Here is a 16,166-nt window from a genome sequence, read left to right on the forward strand (position 1 = left end):
GGTGACCTCAATGCCCATCAATGAGCATGGTGGTTATGGCCTATGTACAGTAAGTTCTTTATTAAATATAATTTTATTAATATAGTTTCATGCAAAGATTTTTGTCAAAAAACAACATTGTGTTGTATAATAGTCAACGACATATTTAGAGAAACGTCTAATTTAATCATTTGCGATTTAGGTGGCACCAAATGACAACGAAATCAAAAAAAGCACCTGAGAGAAATGATTTCCATCGGCGTGGGCTTTGAATATAAAATATGAAGTTCCGTTTTTGGCCACCTGAGTTCGCTATTTCCCTTCCAACCGAAGACGTATTTCACCACCCAAAGAATCGCTGAAAAGTTTTTGTTTTGAATAACAATGCATGCTGCAAGGAGAGAATGTCTGCGATTGGTTGGTGGTTTTCGGCTCGCAGTCTCTGATTGGTCCATAGATTTTAAAGGGGTTTGCGGGGGGGCCAGTCTCTCCCAAGCTCTCATCTCTGCGCTCCTCGTCCGTGGCAGCATCCACTCACTCTTTTACTACTGCCTGAGATGTGACTCCACGCCGCTCGCTCGCTGGAATATCACCCTTCGTGACAAGTGACGGATTTTACGTTCGCGCCACGCCGTCCGGTTTTCCAAAATCAAGGGGACACCGCGGCAGCGGCCAATGCCTTTTACCATGACTGTGGGATTAATAACGACTCTCTGTGCTATAACGGCCGTTTTCGCGATGGAAGGTAAATATGTGGATGTTTGTCTCTTTACGCGCTCCGTTGAGTGTGTTACGCGCGTTGCGCGCTTCAGGTTTGACAGGTAAATGTCTCTTAGCGGTGGAATATATCCGTGAGGACTAAGTTGAGTGTGGAAAAAGATCTTTATGGCATCCACCGGAGTTGAGAAGGAGTTTCTGTGGCGGTTCCACAGACGTGGGATGGTCGTGGTGCTGAGTGTTGCGGAATGAATGAGATGATTTAAACCGGTTGGATTAATTTACTTACACCCTGCTGGATTTTAACATGGTTACTGTGGTAAAGAACATAGTAGGTCATTGTTTTTTAAAACAACAAACATTATTCCTTAAGCTGGTGTGAAGCTGTTGCTGGACCGGCTAAAAACCAGTTCATGACCATCTTGGGCTCGCTAATGTCCAGTCAGGACCAGAGAAACCATTTTGCTCACCTTAAGCTGTTATGACTAGCTGGTTCAAAATGGTCTACCAGCTACATAATATCAGCATTTATGTGTGTGTAAAGGAGTCTTGGTAACCTTAAGATGTTTACTGAAGATGATGTATGATCTAAAAAGGCTAAGACGTCATTTTAATGTTACATTTTCTTGTTTTTTGGAGGACAACATTATTTATTTTTTATTTTTTGGAAACTGACATAATTTGGTTAAGTGGAATTTTGGGTAGTAACAATTTACTGAGTTTTTATAATACACTTTAGGCTACTCTTTAAAACAAAAAGAAGCAATAAACCATAACCACACATTCAGGATGATTCACCTAGAAATATTCTGTCATTTGCTCTTTGTTTACATCGTCATAAATTGGTTTGAGAAGAAAGCATTCTTCTATGGAACACAAAAGGAGATGAGAAGAATGTTAGATGAGACCGACATCCTCAGTCACCATGCACATTCACTGCATCTTTCTACCATACAATGAAAGCGGATGGTGACTTTCATTCTGCTTTAGGTCTGCTTTTGTGTTCCACTGAAGCTAAACAGGTTTGGAATGACATGAGGGTGAACAAATGACATTGCTCACCAAAAAAAAGAAAATAGTCTATTTATTTGACAAACCCGCATTGGATGAGTTCAGGAACATTTCAATTCTGTGAATACAAACCATAGATGAAGACCAGTATTGTGTTGTATTCTGGTCACGTCAATAATTTATTCTGAAAATCAACCAGAAACACAGCAAAAATAAGAGAGAGGGGGAAAAAATCCCTCCTTGTCTGGCATTTGACAGATGGTGGTTGACTGGTTGTTGCAGCCGCGCCAGAAATCAGACGTTCAGTTCGGCATGCTGTGTGTGTGTGTGTGTGTGTGTGTGTGTGTGTGTGAGATTGGTCTCCAGATCAGTAATGAACACACAGCCAACATGAAGAGATTCTCTATTTGTTTCCTTTTCCACTGCCTCTCCAATTCCATCCATCACACAACTTGTTTGCCTGTCCTGTCTGCAAACACTCGTACAGGTATTGCATAAGTCTGTGTTTAATTTACAGTTCACACAGTTTTATTTTCAACACTTTGCTGCTCGGTAACTCGCTTTGCCTAAGCACATGCTTTTTTTTCAAACGCTCTCTGATTTATCACAGACAATCAGCACTAAATGATGTCTGCGCAAGCTCTAATGTGTCTGATTTAGTTTTCAGACATTCAGAACAGACGAAAGTGTTGTTGAAATTCATTTAGGAGAGTCCCCCCTCCCACGTTTAGGTTGAAGTGTGTCTGAAGGCAGCAGATGGAGGGAATGAGGTTAGTGATCTCTTCTTATAGTGGCTAATGGAAAGGCAATTGGCCTTTGTGGTTTAAAGTGTGTTTGCTGTGGTAGATTTTTGTGTATTAGCCTCTCCTTGAGCCTATATCAGTCAGATCAGATTATGCCTACTAATTGCCAAACCAGCCCGGTGACCACAAACAATGTGTCAAAGCCATGTGCGGCTCGGAAGGCGAGAGAGCGGATGAAAGAGATGGGGGAGGGAGACAAAACGCAAAAGAGAGAGTGTGTGTGTTTGTGTGAGAGAGAGGAAGATGAGGGTCTGGGGGACCATCTGGGTTATTGGAAAGTGGAGTGACTCCGTTTTGACACGTTACCATGCCTCAGTGAGCGCAGTTCACCAGCAGTGCCTAATAACGCCATAAATGTGATGAATTATGAATGCGGACATGCAATTACAGTTTTGAAACACTACTAATGCGTAAATCAGGTAATGTTACAAGGCGATAGCCATATATACATATTGCTTTTTTTCCCTTTTCATTTAAGATGACTTTGTAACTTTTGGTCTGGATTGACCCCATCATTTTTGTTTTGTTTTAGGTCTTTATTGTTCATAATTCATCTGTGCACATTACATTCTTCTTAATCTTTATCAGAATGTGAAAACTGAATGAAATAACCAAGTACGCGTTTTTTAGGGGTGTGAGTCGTCACATCTATGGATGCTTGCAACTCACAAGTTTATATCTCACAATTCTAGAAAATAAGTCAGGATTGCGTGATATAAATTCAGAATTGTGAGATATAAACACGTTTTTTTCTCAGAATTGCGAGTTTCATGTCTCACAATTCTGAATGTATATCACGCAAATTTGACTTTGTAACTTGCAATTGCGAGTTTATATCTCACAAGTCCGAATCTCGAGATAAAAAGTCGCAGTTACCTTTTATTATTTTATATTCTGTGGTGGAAACAAGCCTCCTTACTGGTCTCATGATTCAATTAGATTCCGATCATCTATGATTTGATTCGATATTGCAATGCACAATGATGCGTTGCATTCTCACATGCACGCACGCACACACTCGCACCCACAAACGCGCTCAGCCGATGTAAATGTTAAAATAGTGGTCGCAGATTTTTATTACTCGCTTTTGCGTTTCACCTCCCTCTGCCATTTTACGCTAGCGTGAGAAATATGCATGCGACGAATGACGTCAGAGAAACGTCAGTAGGCTATAATCGATTATGGACATCAATACAAAATCGTACACATCATAGAAATTATTCATTTTACACCCCTATAGTTTTTACCCATCACTTTCAAACATCTGGCTCAGTTTTAATACAAAAAACATTTTGCGCAATTCAATCCGGTCTCAATCTAATCTAATTTACTTTTTTATTTTACATAAATCCTGTTGTTTAGAAATGTGTTGCATTACAATAGTAAGTTGGGTTGGCTTTCATAGTGATGTGCGGTTTATCAAGTTTCATTTACATTTTCAGTCGAGTTGTTTAGAAATTGATGACGGTTATAAAAATCTGCTTCATTTTGAAGAATGCCATTATGATCTTTACTCTTATATCGGTTTGCTTTTCATGTGCGTTTAGGAGGATTTAAGTGCTCAGTCAGGATTTTAAGTGCAGGTTCGATTGGGCTGTCATGTTGACATTTTTTCTCTCTGTGGAAACATCAAATACGTTACAGAAAGCACTTTAGCCTACACACACACACACACACACACACACACACACACACACACACACACACACACACACACACACACACACACACACACACACACACACACTCACTCAGACATCCAAACCCTCGGTCAAGCCCCCACCATTTAAAGAGGTCTGAGAGTGTGGTCATGTCAGTAAGTGCATCGCTGAAGTCCTTGTTCCCACATCACTGGCCCAAATAAACAAGCCTCCTCTAAAGTCACTCGTTCTGTCCTCCGTTACTGCTGCAGTCAGAGTTCTTTTATCAAATGACTTCACCTCAGCCTGAGCCAATGCTCAACACTGTTGTTCTGTCAGAGACAAAGGAACCCAGTGGAGTTTATCCACACTTGCTGCAGGGAGATGGTACTACCATGAGATGGTACTCTGTTTAGCTGACCTCAAATGACCTGTCACATCATAGTCAGTAAATCATTTTTTCAGTTGCGTATGATATGTATGTATACATATTCAAATATGTACATTATTAACAAATTTCCCATGGTTTTTACAGGCGAGGCTTAAGCTAAAATGTATGTTATAAAACGTTTAGTTCCAGTCCTTGATTCTGATTGGCCAATAGCTCTGTTTATTCACAAAGAAACACGGCAATGACCGTTTCACCCAACGGTTCTCTGTATCACCGCACAACACCCTAGCGACGTTTGTTCTCATTGAATCTTGTATTATTGTGAGAGAGAGATTGACTGATCGAGTGTATTAATTGCATTTAAGGTCATCTTGGGGTGTACACTTGGCATATTTGGTTGGATTAAAACAAACTCTGGTGCGATCGCTCTGTTAGTGCGGTTCATTTGAATATGTGTTAATGCTGATGCCCGAACCCTAGTGCGCACCAAACAAGCAGTCCGAGACCCCTGAAAAGATGGCTCTCGGTCCGCTTCCTAACAAACTCTGTTGCGGTTTGAATGAAACATGAACGCAGCAAGGACCAAAGACGTAATCAAACCAAAAACAGGACATGATGTCACAAGATGCAACCCTAAAATAGGCATACCTGTTTTTGTCTCGTCATAGTCACTAGAACAACCGCGTCTCCTTGCAGCAGATCTTCGTTTTGTGTGTGATGATGGAATTCCTGCTGCTGATTTGACTCCTTTTCACATTTTATAAGCTCTTTACGAGTTCTCAGCTGGTCAAAATGCCATCATTTATGAAATGCACATACAATAAGCAATTTGGCCCCGCACACAGCATTGTTTTGCCTGTCCGATAAGTTCCGTCACAAAATATATATAATAAAAGCTGACCAGTCATCTTTAGTTTCTTGCTTTTCTTTGGTCTGGACCACATGAACCAAATGAACAGAAGTGAACACACCCTTAAAACCCTTTTCTAAGTCATGTTTATAAAAGATACTAAGATGTCATAATTGAACTAAGGACTCATCCTGGCATAATTTAAGCCCTGTCTGTGATTTATTTATTGATTTATTGATTTATTTATTTATTTATTTAGATTTTATATTATAGTGTAAAATTACATCAGTGTATTATTATATATTTAATTTGATTGTTTGATTAATTGCATTTAAATAGATAAATCTATTGACAACCCTAGTTACAACACTTGCAGACATTCATCTGTGTTTTTTTTTGTTTGAGGAAGGATTTATTCATGCTTTCTCTCCAATCAATCTCTATCATGCAGTCGACTTAATGCACACAATGTGCCCATAATTTATTTAAGGGTGGACAGGTCTGTGTGTTGGAAATTACTGCAGCTGATGTGAATAATGAGCTACAGATGCTGACCACACTTTTCCTATTTCCCTTTCTCTTTTTTTCCATTTGTCCATGGCATGCAAATTCATCTTATCCCTCTCTTGCTGTGCCATGCTGGGTGAGATTTAGGATGACCACCATGTTCTTTTTCGCCATCTATTTATTTCTGATAATATCCTACTTATTACTCTGCTAATTTCTAAAATAATACATTCATTTGTTTGAAATATTAATGATTTGGTTTATTATAGACAATTTAAGTTAGTAGTTGTTATACAAATACATTTGACCTCAGAATGCTGCTGTTGACCAATCAGAATCAAGTATTTTAGATAGCCCTTTGGATAAAGCAAAAGCAGCAATAATAAGCAAGCTCACACAGAGAGGCTAAGGGGGAGGGAAGTTGTTCTTATACGGTTTATTATATAAGCCTCTTCATCATTAAAAGACTGAGTCATCTTTGTGCACGGAGGGGTTAAAGGACGTTTTCGTGTTTCCTCTATTCTTCATATCTCTGTCAGCCCTTCTGAGGCTCAGAGAGCAGCGAGCGAAAAGCACTAATGCACCTGCAAATGAGATCGCTCATCTCTCTCTAAATGAACGCTTGCTCAGAAAGATGATGGAAAGAGATAAGAGCCCCCCCATCTTGTCGAAATTGTACTCAAAAAGACTAAAGGCACAGACTTGCATTATTAAATATTAATGTGAGGGCCAAAGGGCCGCCATGGCTTTATGGATGTGCTGACCTGATGATGTTTAAATGAAAAACAGCTGTTTGCTTTTCATTATGTGTGTGTGTATGTGTATTGACTGTCATTTGACTTTTAAATTGAGCAACTCTTCTGATTGCTGACAGCTCCAGCAGTGGAGTTCACAATAAGGTGACCAAAATGTAGATTTAGGAGGATTAAAGCACACCGCTTAGTTTGCATACCCTGCTGAAATGGCCAGCCTAATTTCATGTTGGTTTAGATTGGTTTATGCTGTTTGGTGCTGAGACCTTACAGTGGTCCAGATTTGATAACCGTATACTGGTTAGTGCTGATTAGGCTGGTTGATCTCGAAAATTCATGTTGTTCGAGGTTGGATTATTCTGGCCAGTGTGGTTCTAGGCAGTTTTAACTGACAATTCCTGTCCTTCCAGGTTGGACTTGTTAGTGCTGGTTTGGTGTTGTTGATCTAGGTAAAAACATCGATAGACTTAGGGTGCTTTCACACCTACCTTGTTTGGTCCGGATTTTCGGACTTTTCAGTTTGGTACGAACCAAAATTACAGGTGTGAAACCTCCCTCGGACCACGGTCCGGACCAAACAGACGAAATTTGGTCCGACGAAAAGAGGTAGTCTCGGTCCGGACCAAACTGAACAAAGGTTCGGTTCGTTTCTTGTGTGAAAGCATTTTCTGTATAGTTCGGACTTTCAGACCATTTACAGGAAGTTCTGGTGTAGGATTAGTGAAAAAAACACAGATTAAACTCACAGCACACGTGAGCAGCAGTGATCGCGCAGCATTTTAAACAGAACCGCTTGTGTAGTCATGTCAGCTCGCGTGAACGGCGTGCTCTGCTTGTGAATATATATATATATATATATATATATATATATATATATATATATATATATATATATATATATATATATATATTCACAAGCAGAGCATTCCGTTCACGCATATTTCTAATGTATTTCTAATGTCTGTGAGACAAGTAACGTTATGCTGAGTTTCGGTTTATTTATGAGACCGCCAGTTCATGTGCAACGCAAATGATCACGGGATGTCTGCTATTTAAGCTTATTTATTAAATTCAGGCAAATGATGAAACATTTATTAAAATTAAGATACAAAATACAAAGCTTTCTACAAAAGAAATCTTAATGAAGTGGTCAAAATTATTTCTGACTCGATGTCTTTGACATATATTGCACATCTGTGCACGTTTCATAATCAATATAGCCTAGATGAAATTTAAAAATAACATTATAATATTTAAACATAACTAAAATAAAACACATTGTTTGGCTAAAGCCTTCTAGGAGCTCCTCCTTTCCTGTCGGCGCCGATAAAATGTTTGCACAACGAGGACGTTCATTTGGTGAATTTGCCTCGAGTATAGTTGGTGCTGCAGATAGTAGTGCCATAATATTAACAGTATTGCCAACGATATGCGTCTGTTCATTCATTCTTGTCAAAGTTAGCCGCTGAATTGACAACACACTGACGTCAGACGCACGTCCGCTAACAAACCAATCAATGTTAAGATGCAGCCCACAGAGATGATGACGACAGGACGCCAGTGCGTCATGTAAAGTTCTTTGGTGCGCTGACATAACTGCAGTGTGAAAGCAAACCAAAAAGAACCAAATTTCCAAACACAAACTTTGGTTCGGACCTTGGTGCGGACTTTCAGGTGTGAAAACACCCTTATTAACCAACACAGAACCACCAGTTTTGTGGTACATGCTTTTAGCTGAGAATTAATGTAGATTCAGGCTAGTTTATGCTGTGTATTGCTAGTTTAGCTGAGAATTCATGTTGGTCCAGGTTGGATTATGCTGGTTTGGTGTTGATCTAGGTAGTGTTGGATTGTGATAGTTCTGTGGAGTTTAATTAAAGCTACACTGTGTAACTTTTTTAGTTTATTCTTAGCTAAAAACACTTAGTTCTTTCAAAAATATATGTGCTCATTAATGTATATTTACTTCTTCCAAGTAATAAAGTATTATCGTAAGTTTATAATATGCCATTGAAAATACATACGGGTGAGGGGTTAGAATGCTGGTTGCCATGTTGCGCCTCCATCTTGAAAGTACATTAGACAAAGAGGGACATACCCATAAATTCAAGCTTCGCCTTTCACGTTTTAATACTCGATGGCACCGTGTTGAATGTGAAGAGGGGGATTGCCATGTTAATCTTGGACTAAATTGGCCACCGTAGGAGTTAAAACGAAATCGGAATTGAGAGGAACAGAAACTATTATTCACTGGATGGTCATATACCTTTACACCGCTAGATGGGGGGAAATATCACACAGTGTAGCTTTAAGTTTTGCACTTAAGTTTTTAGCTTAGAATTCATGTAGATTCAGGCTAGTTTATAATAATATTATTTATGTTATTATTTATTATTATTATTTATGTATTAGTTTATGTTGTTTATTGCTAGTAAAACTGAGATTTTATGTTGGCCCAGGTTGGATTACACTTGTTAGTGCTGGTTTGGTGTGGATCTAGTTAATTGCATGTTCAATAGACTTAATTAACCAACACAGAACCAACAATACATTTTTCAGTACATGCTTTTAGCTGAGAATTCATGTAGATTCAGACTGGTTTATGCTGTTTATAGCTGAGTTTGGTAATGGTAAATGCTGGTTTGGTGTAGGGGTGTCACAAAATACTGGTTTTGATGTTAACTGATATAATTGAGACATTGATATTATGTTAATACTACACGATAATATCTTAAATAATCAAGTGTCAGTAGCTATAGTTGACTCTCCAGCACAGGTGGTGGTATTGCACCTTGATATTAGACATAAAATGCAACATTTTAATGAGATTTATTTGTTTATTTTGGTTGAAAACACAAAATTAAAGATGAATAGCATTTTTTTTGTGATATCATAATTATGGCAGTTTATTATAATGGCAGTTTAGCTTGTGTATCAGCATTACTGTGAATCTGGCTAATCAAAGATTATTGTTGGTTAAGAGGCCTGGTGGTGACGTCAGCTTCCAAAACACAGCATATACTGGTGACCAGCTAACAGGGTAGTTTGGGTTGTCATAAATCAGATTGAAGTATCCAGGTGTTTCGATCTATGTATCCATGCTCACACACTCTCCCTGCTGCAGTTTTGGACCCTGATAAATTGCTTCAGGGCATCTGGGTGATGCGGCTCAGCGAGACCATCTTCGGTCCTTCGAGATCGCTGTACTCTCCAGACACGGCAGCCAGATGGTCGATGGGGTGTGTGTTTGTGTGTTGGTGTGTGGCATCACGGTGGGATCGGCAGACCTCAAAGCCCTGTTGGTTTCATGTCTTTTATGGGTTCTGATTTTCCTTTCTCACTTTACGCTCTGTGGCTTTTTCAGCATCACTAGATTGGCAAACGAGGTCTGAAATGGCCTCGTTAAACCAAACGGGCATGTGTTTGTGCACATTTAGAACTGAGATGAATGGCAAATGTCCCCTAAAATCACATTGGGTCCAGCTGCAAACGTCTAAGAAGTCGGTTGTGAGAAAATATTCTACTTGGTTTGATAATGTTATCTAATGATAATCATCTTGTGTCAATTATCAGGTTATCCACTGAGAAGCTGGGCAAAAGAACTATAATAAACAGCTGGAAAGCAGGGCAGCTCTGTCGCACTGAACCGTGAGTTTAGATTTTAAAAAAGCCATACAAATCAGTCCCCTCTGAAAGTGCTGCGCTGTCTATTTGGATTTATGGCTTTGCGTCACACAATACCACCCCCACCCTCCAAAAAAACATTTTATCGGATGATTTAAAAGTCACCTGGTTGGGGGCAGAGCGAATATATGTAAGTGCAATCAGCAGAAAGAGCTAGAACACCATTTTTTTTTCTTTCCTCTTTCTCTGTGTGAGACTGGTCAAATGGTGCATTGGGTAAGTGGCCCCGTCAGCAGATATGGGATCCTCCCCAGTGTGTCCGGAGGAGAGATTGTGGCAGGGTGAATTGATTATTGTGGTATGTTTCCAAAGGTTGTTAAGGCCAAGCTTCAGGCCTACTTAAAGGGATAGTTCAGTTCACCCAACAAATTAAACTGTTCCGACACTATTGTGTGGCTTTCTTTGTTCTGTGAAACACAAAGGAGATTTTTTTTTGAGGAATGTTATTTTCCGTACAGTGAAAGTGAATGGGCGTGGACACTGTCAACATTCAAAAATGACAAAAACAATAAAACACCATAAAAGTATTGTCAGATTCTGAAGTCAAACGATAGCTTTGTGTGGAACAGACTTGAAGTCATTATTCACTTAATTTGTGATTTATTATGGCTGAGTTATGGCTGTGTTTATGTATGGCAGAGTATGGCAGTTACCATACCCTGGCATTCAGACAAGCAGGGGAAATAAACAGCTTTTGTTGCTTCTAGTTAGTTATGTTGCAGCTTTGAAAAGTAAATTTAAACAGCCTAACCCGTGTCCTAACTAGACGGGATCAGAGACTCGATGCAGCAAGATTTTCTTCAGCAAACCAAACTCAACCAGAGATCAATCAATCAAAAGTCACAGCCAATCAGAATAGTGTGAGTGGACTCTCTCTGCAGCGCACTGATGGCTTTCACAACGAAACGGATAAGTACAATATCGAATTCCCAAATATGACACAATTTTAGCATGATTAAAAATGTATGCATGCATAGTGACTGATATTTAAAAAAAAATCATATAATACACTTTTTTGTTCACCTCGAGTTGACAGTTCGAACATAGCTGCTTAGTTTGTAAAGGTCACGAAAATGATATCTAACTCACTTTAAATTCCCTTTACATTTACATAAAGCACATAATCTGCACTCGTCATACTTTGTAATAACAAATTTTTATCACAGAAATAAAAATGTTTGTAAAATAGAATCGTTGTGAATCGCCAACATGGTTGGTTAGTAGAAAACAACAACAACAACTCATTAACATGGAAAATATCATTTTTCTCATGTATCGCGTTTGGTTAGGTCATAATGAAGGCTTACAGGGCTGTTTCAGTATTTTTTTATTTATTTTATTTTTTATTTTTTGTTAAGTCTGTTGATAAGTTTTTGTGGATTTTTGTCCGTATTTTGGTTAGATATAGGCTAATTCGATTTTTTGGGAATTTTGTTGTATGACAAGAAGGACTTTTTGTGAAATGCCGCAACTGATTTAAGCATGTTCAAAATGTAAACTTTCATTGTATGGATTGTCTTACGAGAAAAAATATGAATTAAAGCTAATTTTATGTTTTTGAAAGTCTCTTTTGCTCACAAAGGCTGCATTTATTTGATAAATATACTGTTAAAATATTACAATTTAAAATATTTTTTTTTTTTTTTTTTTTTTTTTTAAATATATTAAAATGTAATGTATATTTGTGATGGCAAAGCTGAATTTTTAGCAGTCACATGATCCATAATGTGAAATCATTCTAATTTGCTGCTCAAGAATCATCTTTTTGTTAAAAACGTTGTTTTTTTCTAGATTCAATGATGAATAAAAAGCTCAAAAGAGCTGCATTTTCATTAGATTTTTTTTGTAATATAGTTGTATCATTGGTTAGTGCCTATTTTGATTAATTTAAAGTGTCCTTGCTAAATAAAAGTATTAATTTGTAAAAAAATAAAATAAAACCTTACTGACTGTAAACCTTTGATTTGTAGTGTGTATGTTCAATACTAGCTGGAGATTTTGCAGTGGTATCTCTAAACTTCATAAACACTTTTTCTGGGAGATGCTGCCATATGGTGCAAAATGTTACTGATTTGTTTATGATTTTCAACCTATTCTAACCGATGCTTCAAGACTATCACAAATCAGCTGGTTGGTGCTTGCTTTGGATGACGCTTCCTCCATATAAATCATTGTTGAATTCGTAAGTTGCTTTGGAGAAGCATCTGCAAAATGAGTAAATGTACTGTAGATAGCTTGGTGGCATATTTACACCAGCATAACAACAAAGAACGGTTGTAGATTTTGAGAAGCCATCATTGTGTGTCCTGTATGGAGGTTTTGGACACCATGAGGGTGAGTAAATAATGACAGAATTTTAATTTTCAAGTAAACTATTGCTTTAAACCCCCAAACTTCCCCCAGCACCTCACAAAAGCCGTTGTGAGGACTGTTTTGACTGGGACTGTTTTTTTTTTTCTCCTTGTCTTCATTCTTTCCCTGCACTGTCATTTTTTATATTATTTTTTTTAAAGGCATTTTAATTAAAACTTGAGTCGGCACAGGCAGCGACGGCGAGTTCTGCTTCCTGCCCAGAGAGCAGCCAGTAATTGGTTCTGTTCACTCTCCCTCTCCCGCTGTATACTCGGTTAAATGGATGCAGTTGTTCAGTTTGTTGGTCTTTTTTTCCCATCGTCTTTTCATTTGCTCCCCCCCCCCCCCCCCCCCCCACACACCTCTCCAAACAGAGGTGAAACCTGAGTCCATGGCTGTGTTTGGGTTGCAGACGGAGGGGCTGTAAAGATCTGGATGTATGAAAGACGGTTTTGAGTTTAAGGAGCCTGAGAAACAAAGCAGCTCATTTATTACTCTCTTAATGAAAGCTGCTTCCAGTGCTCTGCCATAATGGTTTAATTTCACCTCTTGAGCCCCTGGATTAGTCTGTGAGGGACAGAAACACTGGGGCGGAGGGAGATGAAGGGGCTGCTGGGTTGATTTTTAGAGTTCTCAGTCGCTCTCCCAGAAACTTTTTCAGTCATTGAGCTGCTAATATATTCTTTTTTATGGTTGTTATTGAAAGAGTGAAGCAAAAACAAGCTTTACCAGTAAAATATTACCAGTAACTTAGTGCCGCATTCTGAGCTTGCTGACAGTTTTCCAAGCCATCCTAGTCTCAAGTTGGTTCATGTTTATACACATATGTAGCACTCATGCAGACAGTTTCAAGTCCATCTTGCAATGTCATTTTCTGTCCTCTTTTTTAAGGGGGGGGGGGGGGGGGGTGAAACACTCAGTTTCAGTCAATCTCATGTCAATCTTGAGTACCTATAGAGTAGTATTGCATCCTTCATATCTCCGAAAAGTCTTTAGTTTTATTATATTTATAAAAGAAATATGGGCTGTACCGAGTCTTTCCGGAAAAAACACGAGCGCCTGGAGGCGTATCGAGTGGGCGGAGCTAAAGAATGATGAGTGTGCACAAAGCGGTGACGTCTTCAAGCGTGGAGAAGAAAACGCTACCCTAAATAAACCATGGCTATCAATCAGATTCAACTAATACAAATATGATCCAGATAAAATGATATCTGGATATCATTTGTGGTATGTACTGTATTTAGTGGCCTTTCAACATTTGTGTGTGTTTACTCGCAGTTTGTGAGGACATGATTTGGTTTATGGACTATTGTATGCGACTAAACCTTAGCAGTAGCAAGCAAAACGGTTATACATAGAACAACAATGGAGTAACCATTAGTGCATTTGAATGATGAAGCACGTTTTGTGAGAACGCTAGGTTTATGTTTCGGTGGTTTTACAATAAACAAACTGACACCTATAGTGGTCAGCTAAACAAATGTATTTAAACACACACCATAGATCGCATGCTCCATTGATAAATTAACTAACGTAATACACGATCGTGTTGTTTACTGATGTTTACTCACGCGACGATAGCCAACAACAGACGTTTGAAGCAGTTTTACTCACCGACTGCTTCTAAAGCAGGACCGAACCTTTATCGCTTGGGACCGCTCCGTCAAAAACACTTCTTTGGTTACTGTTGATTTCGTGAAGTCCTGACAGCAGTGACCGTGGAGATCCACTTTTGTGACACGACTGAAGCGATGTTGTGAAGCTTCCCGTCATTTCTACGTTCAAATCGGTTCAAATGCAGCGCTGCCGTCCCGGAAGGCTGTGCTGAAGCGTTGAATTCGCTTGACGTCACCCATAGGGATAAAGTGGAGCGTGGCAGAAGTGTTGCACTTCTGAAGTGACTGGATCTGCACCTTGAGAGCAGTGTTTATGGGCTTGCATTTCCTCTCTCTCGCTCTAGTCACGCGCGCGCACCCTTCTGGGAGAAAAGCCCGTACGGCCCATACAAGGACCTTACGCTCTGTCGACGTCAAGCGGACCCATACTCGAAAAAAACTCTCCAAAACTTGTGAGAAACCGGAAATACTCCATCAAAGTCCAACATTAGTTTTTGAAACTTTGTCTATGTTTAGGATGAGAATCCAAGTCTTTAACAGTGTAAAAAGCTCAGTATGCATGAAACAGCATTTCACCCATTTCTAGGTCTAGGAAATTCTAGGTCTAATGGGAAATAATCAATTTGGGACTATTTGCAAACAATATTTGCATTAATTGTAGTCAAATATATTATTAGTCCCCAGATTATTCGCATGAGTGAATAGATACGTACATCTGCTGCTTATATTTGAGTTCCTCAGTGGTCTAGTAGACTTTTAGTAAATCATCTCAAATGTTCAGAGTTCTAATGAATATAATCATATAGTTTTTTTTTTTTTTCATTAAAATGTTCATCGGTGATTAAGAGCATGGAAACGTTGCATTTGTGTGTGTGCTTTTTTAGTTTTGTAATTTCATCGGAAAGAATAGTCTCTCTCCGCAACGACATTATGCGATAGATTGACGCGCTCGTCTGTGTGTGTGTGTGTTTGTGTGTGTGAGAAGACTGCGCGGGCATGAGCGCGAGCCAAAAGAGAATGTAAAACCACCTACTTTGATTTGATTGGCCTGTTGAGCGCCGTTAAACCACATTCATTTCGCCGGTCTGATCAGCCTCTGTTCATGTCAATCACGCGGTGTCAACCAATTATACTGCATGAGAGAGGGCCGAGCTAACTCTCTCATATACACACACACACACACACACACACACACACACAAAGTGAGGCATAAAGCGCTGCACACGCAACGACTCTGCCAAAAATGTTTTTCAGAGCAACGCGCTGGCCGCACCAACACTAAACTTTGATGTCAAGTAGGGGGCCACAAAATATCATCCTGTGGGCCGCAAGTTTGAGACTCCTGATTTAAAACACTTTTGTCCAAATTTGTTTAAACTTTCTTTATATGTCAATACATAATTCAAATGTAAGTACTCTGAAAAAGAGAGTAAAAAAATCGAGTGACTCTAGACGGTTTAATCTGCAATAAACACCGCTCATTATTTTCATCCGGGACGAAACAAATGATTGGCTTGGGCGACTGTCACTCTCTCTTGCACCCCTAGGAAGAGCAAAAGCGTTCAAAATTCACAGCGCCGGGTTTTGCAGTCAGCGAAGGCAAACAATGCAAAAAAAGAAGACAGTACAAGAAAAGGGAATGCACATAAAGTCTTTGGATAAACAAAAAAATCACACGTGAGTAAATATCGGAGTGGCTTTCCAATGATGTCGAGAACTGAGGGACCTCAAGGGGCTGAAAAACGAGTCCTTGCTGGCTGTATTTTTGCTGGACAGGTAATCTTTCATTTTGATTATGCATTTTTTTGGTTTATGTTTTCATAAAGCATGTATCACTAGCACACGTAGCTGCCTAATATAGTTA

General features: G+C 39.1%; 1 protein-coding gene across 2 annotated transcripts in view; it reads left to right on the forward strand.

Annotated features, from left to right (window-relative positions):
• The first annotated feature begins 500 nt into the window (after nt 1-500).
• The window catches only part of LOC137089162 (ephrin type-B receptor 1-B), a 319,379-nt gene continuing 303,713 nt past the window's right edge, over nt 501-16,166 (forward strand). For both annotated transcript variants that reach the window (XM_067452662.1, XM_067452663.1), the window contains exon 1: nt 501-724. In XM_067452662.1, the coding sequence (XP_067308763.1) occupies nt 655-724 (70 nt within the window). In that variant the 5' untranslated portion in view covers nt 501-654. The remainder of the gene's footprint in view (nt 725-16,166) is intronic.

This window comes from Pseudorasbora parva, chromosome 9, assembly GCF_024679245.1.
Source record: "Pseudorasbora parva isolate DD20220531a chromosome 9, ASM2467924v1, whole genome shotgun sequence".
In the NCBI taxonomy this organism is placed as follows: Eukaryota; Metazoa; Chordata; class Actinopteri; order Cypriniformes; family Gobionidae; genus Pseudorasbora; species Pseudorasbora parva.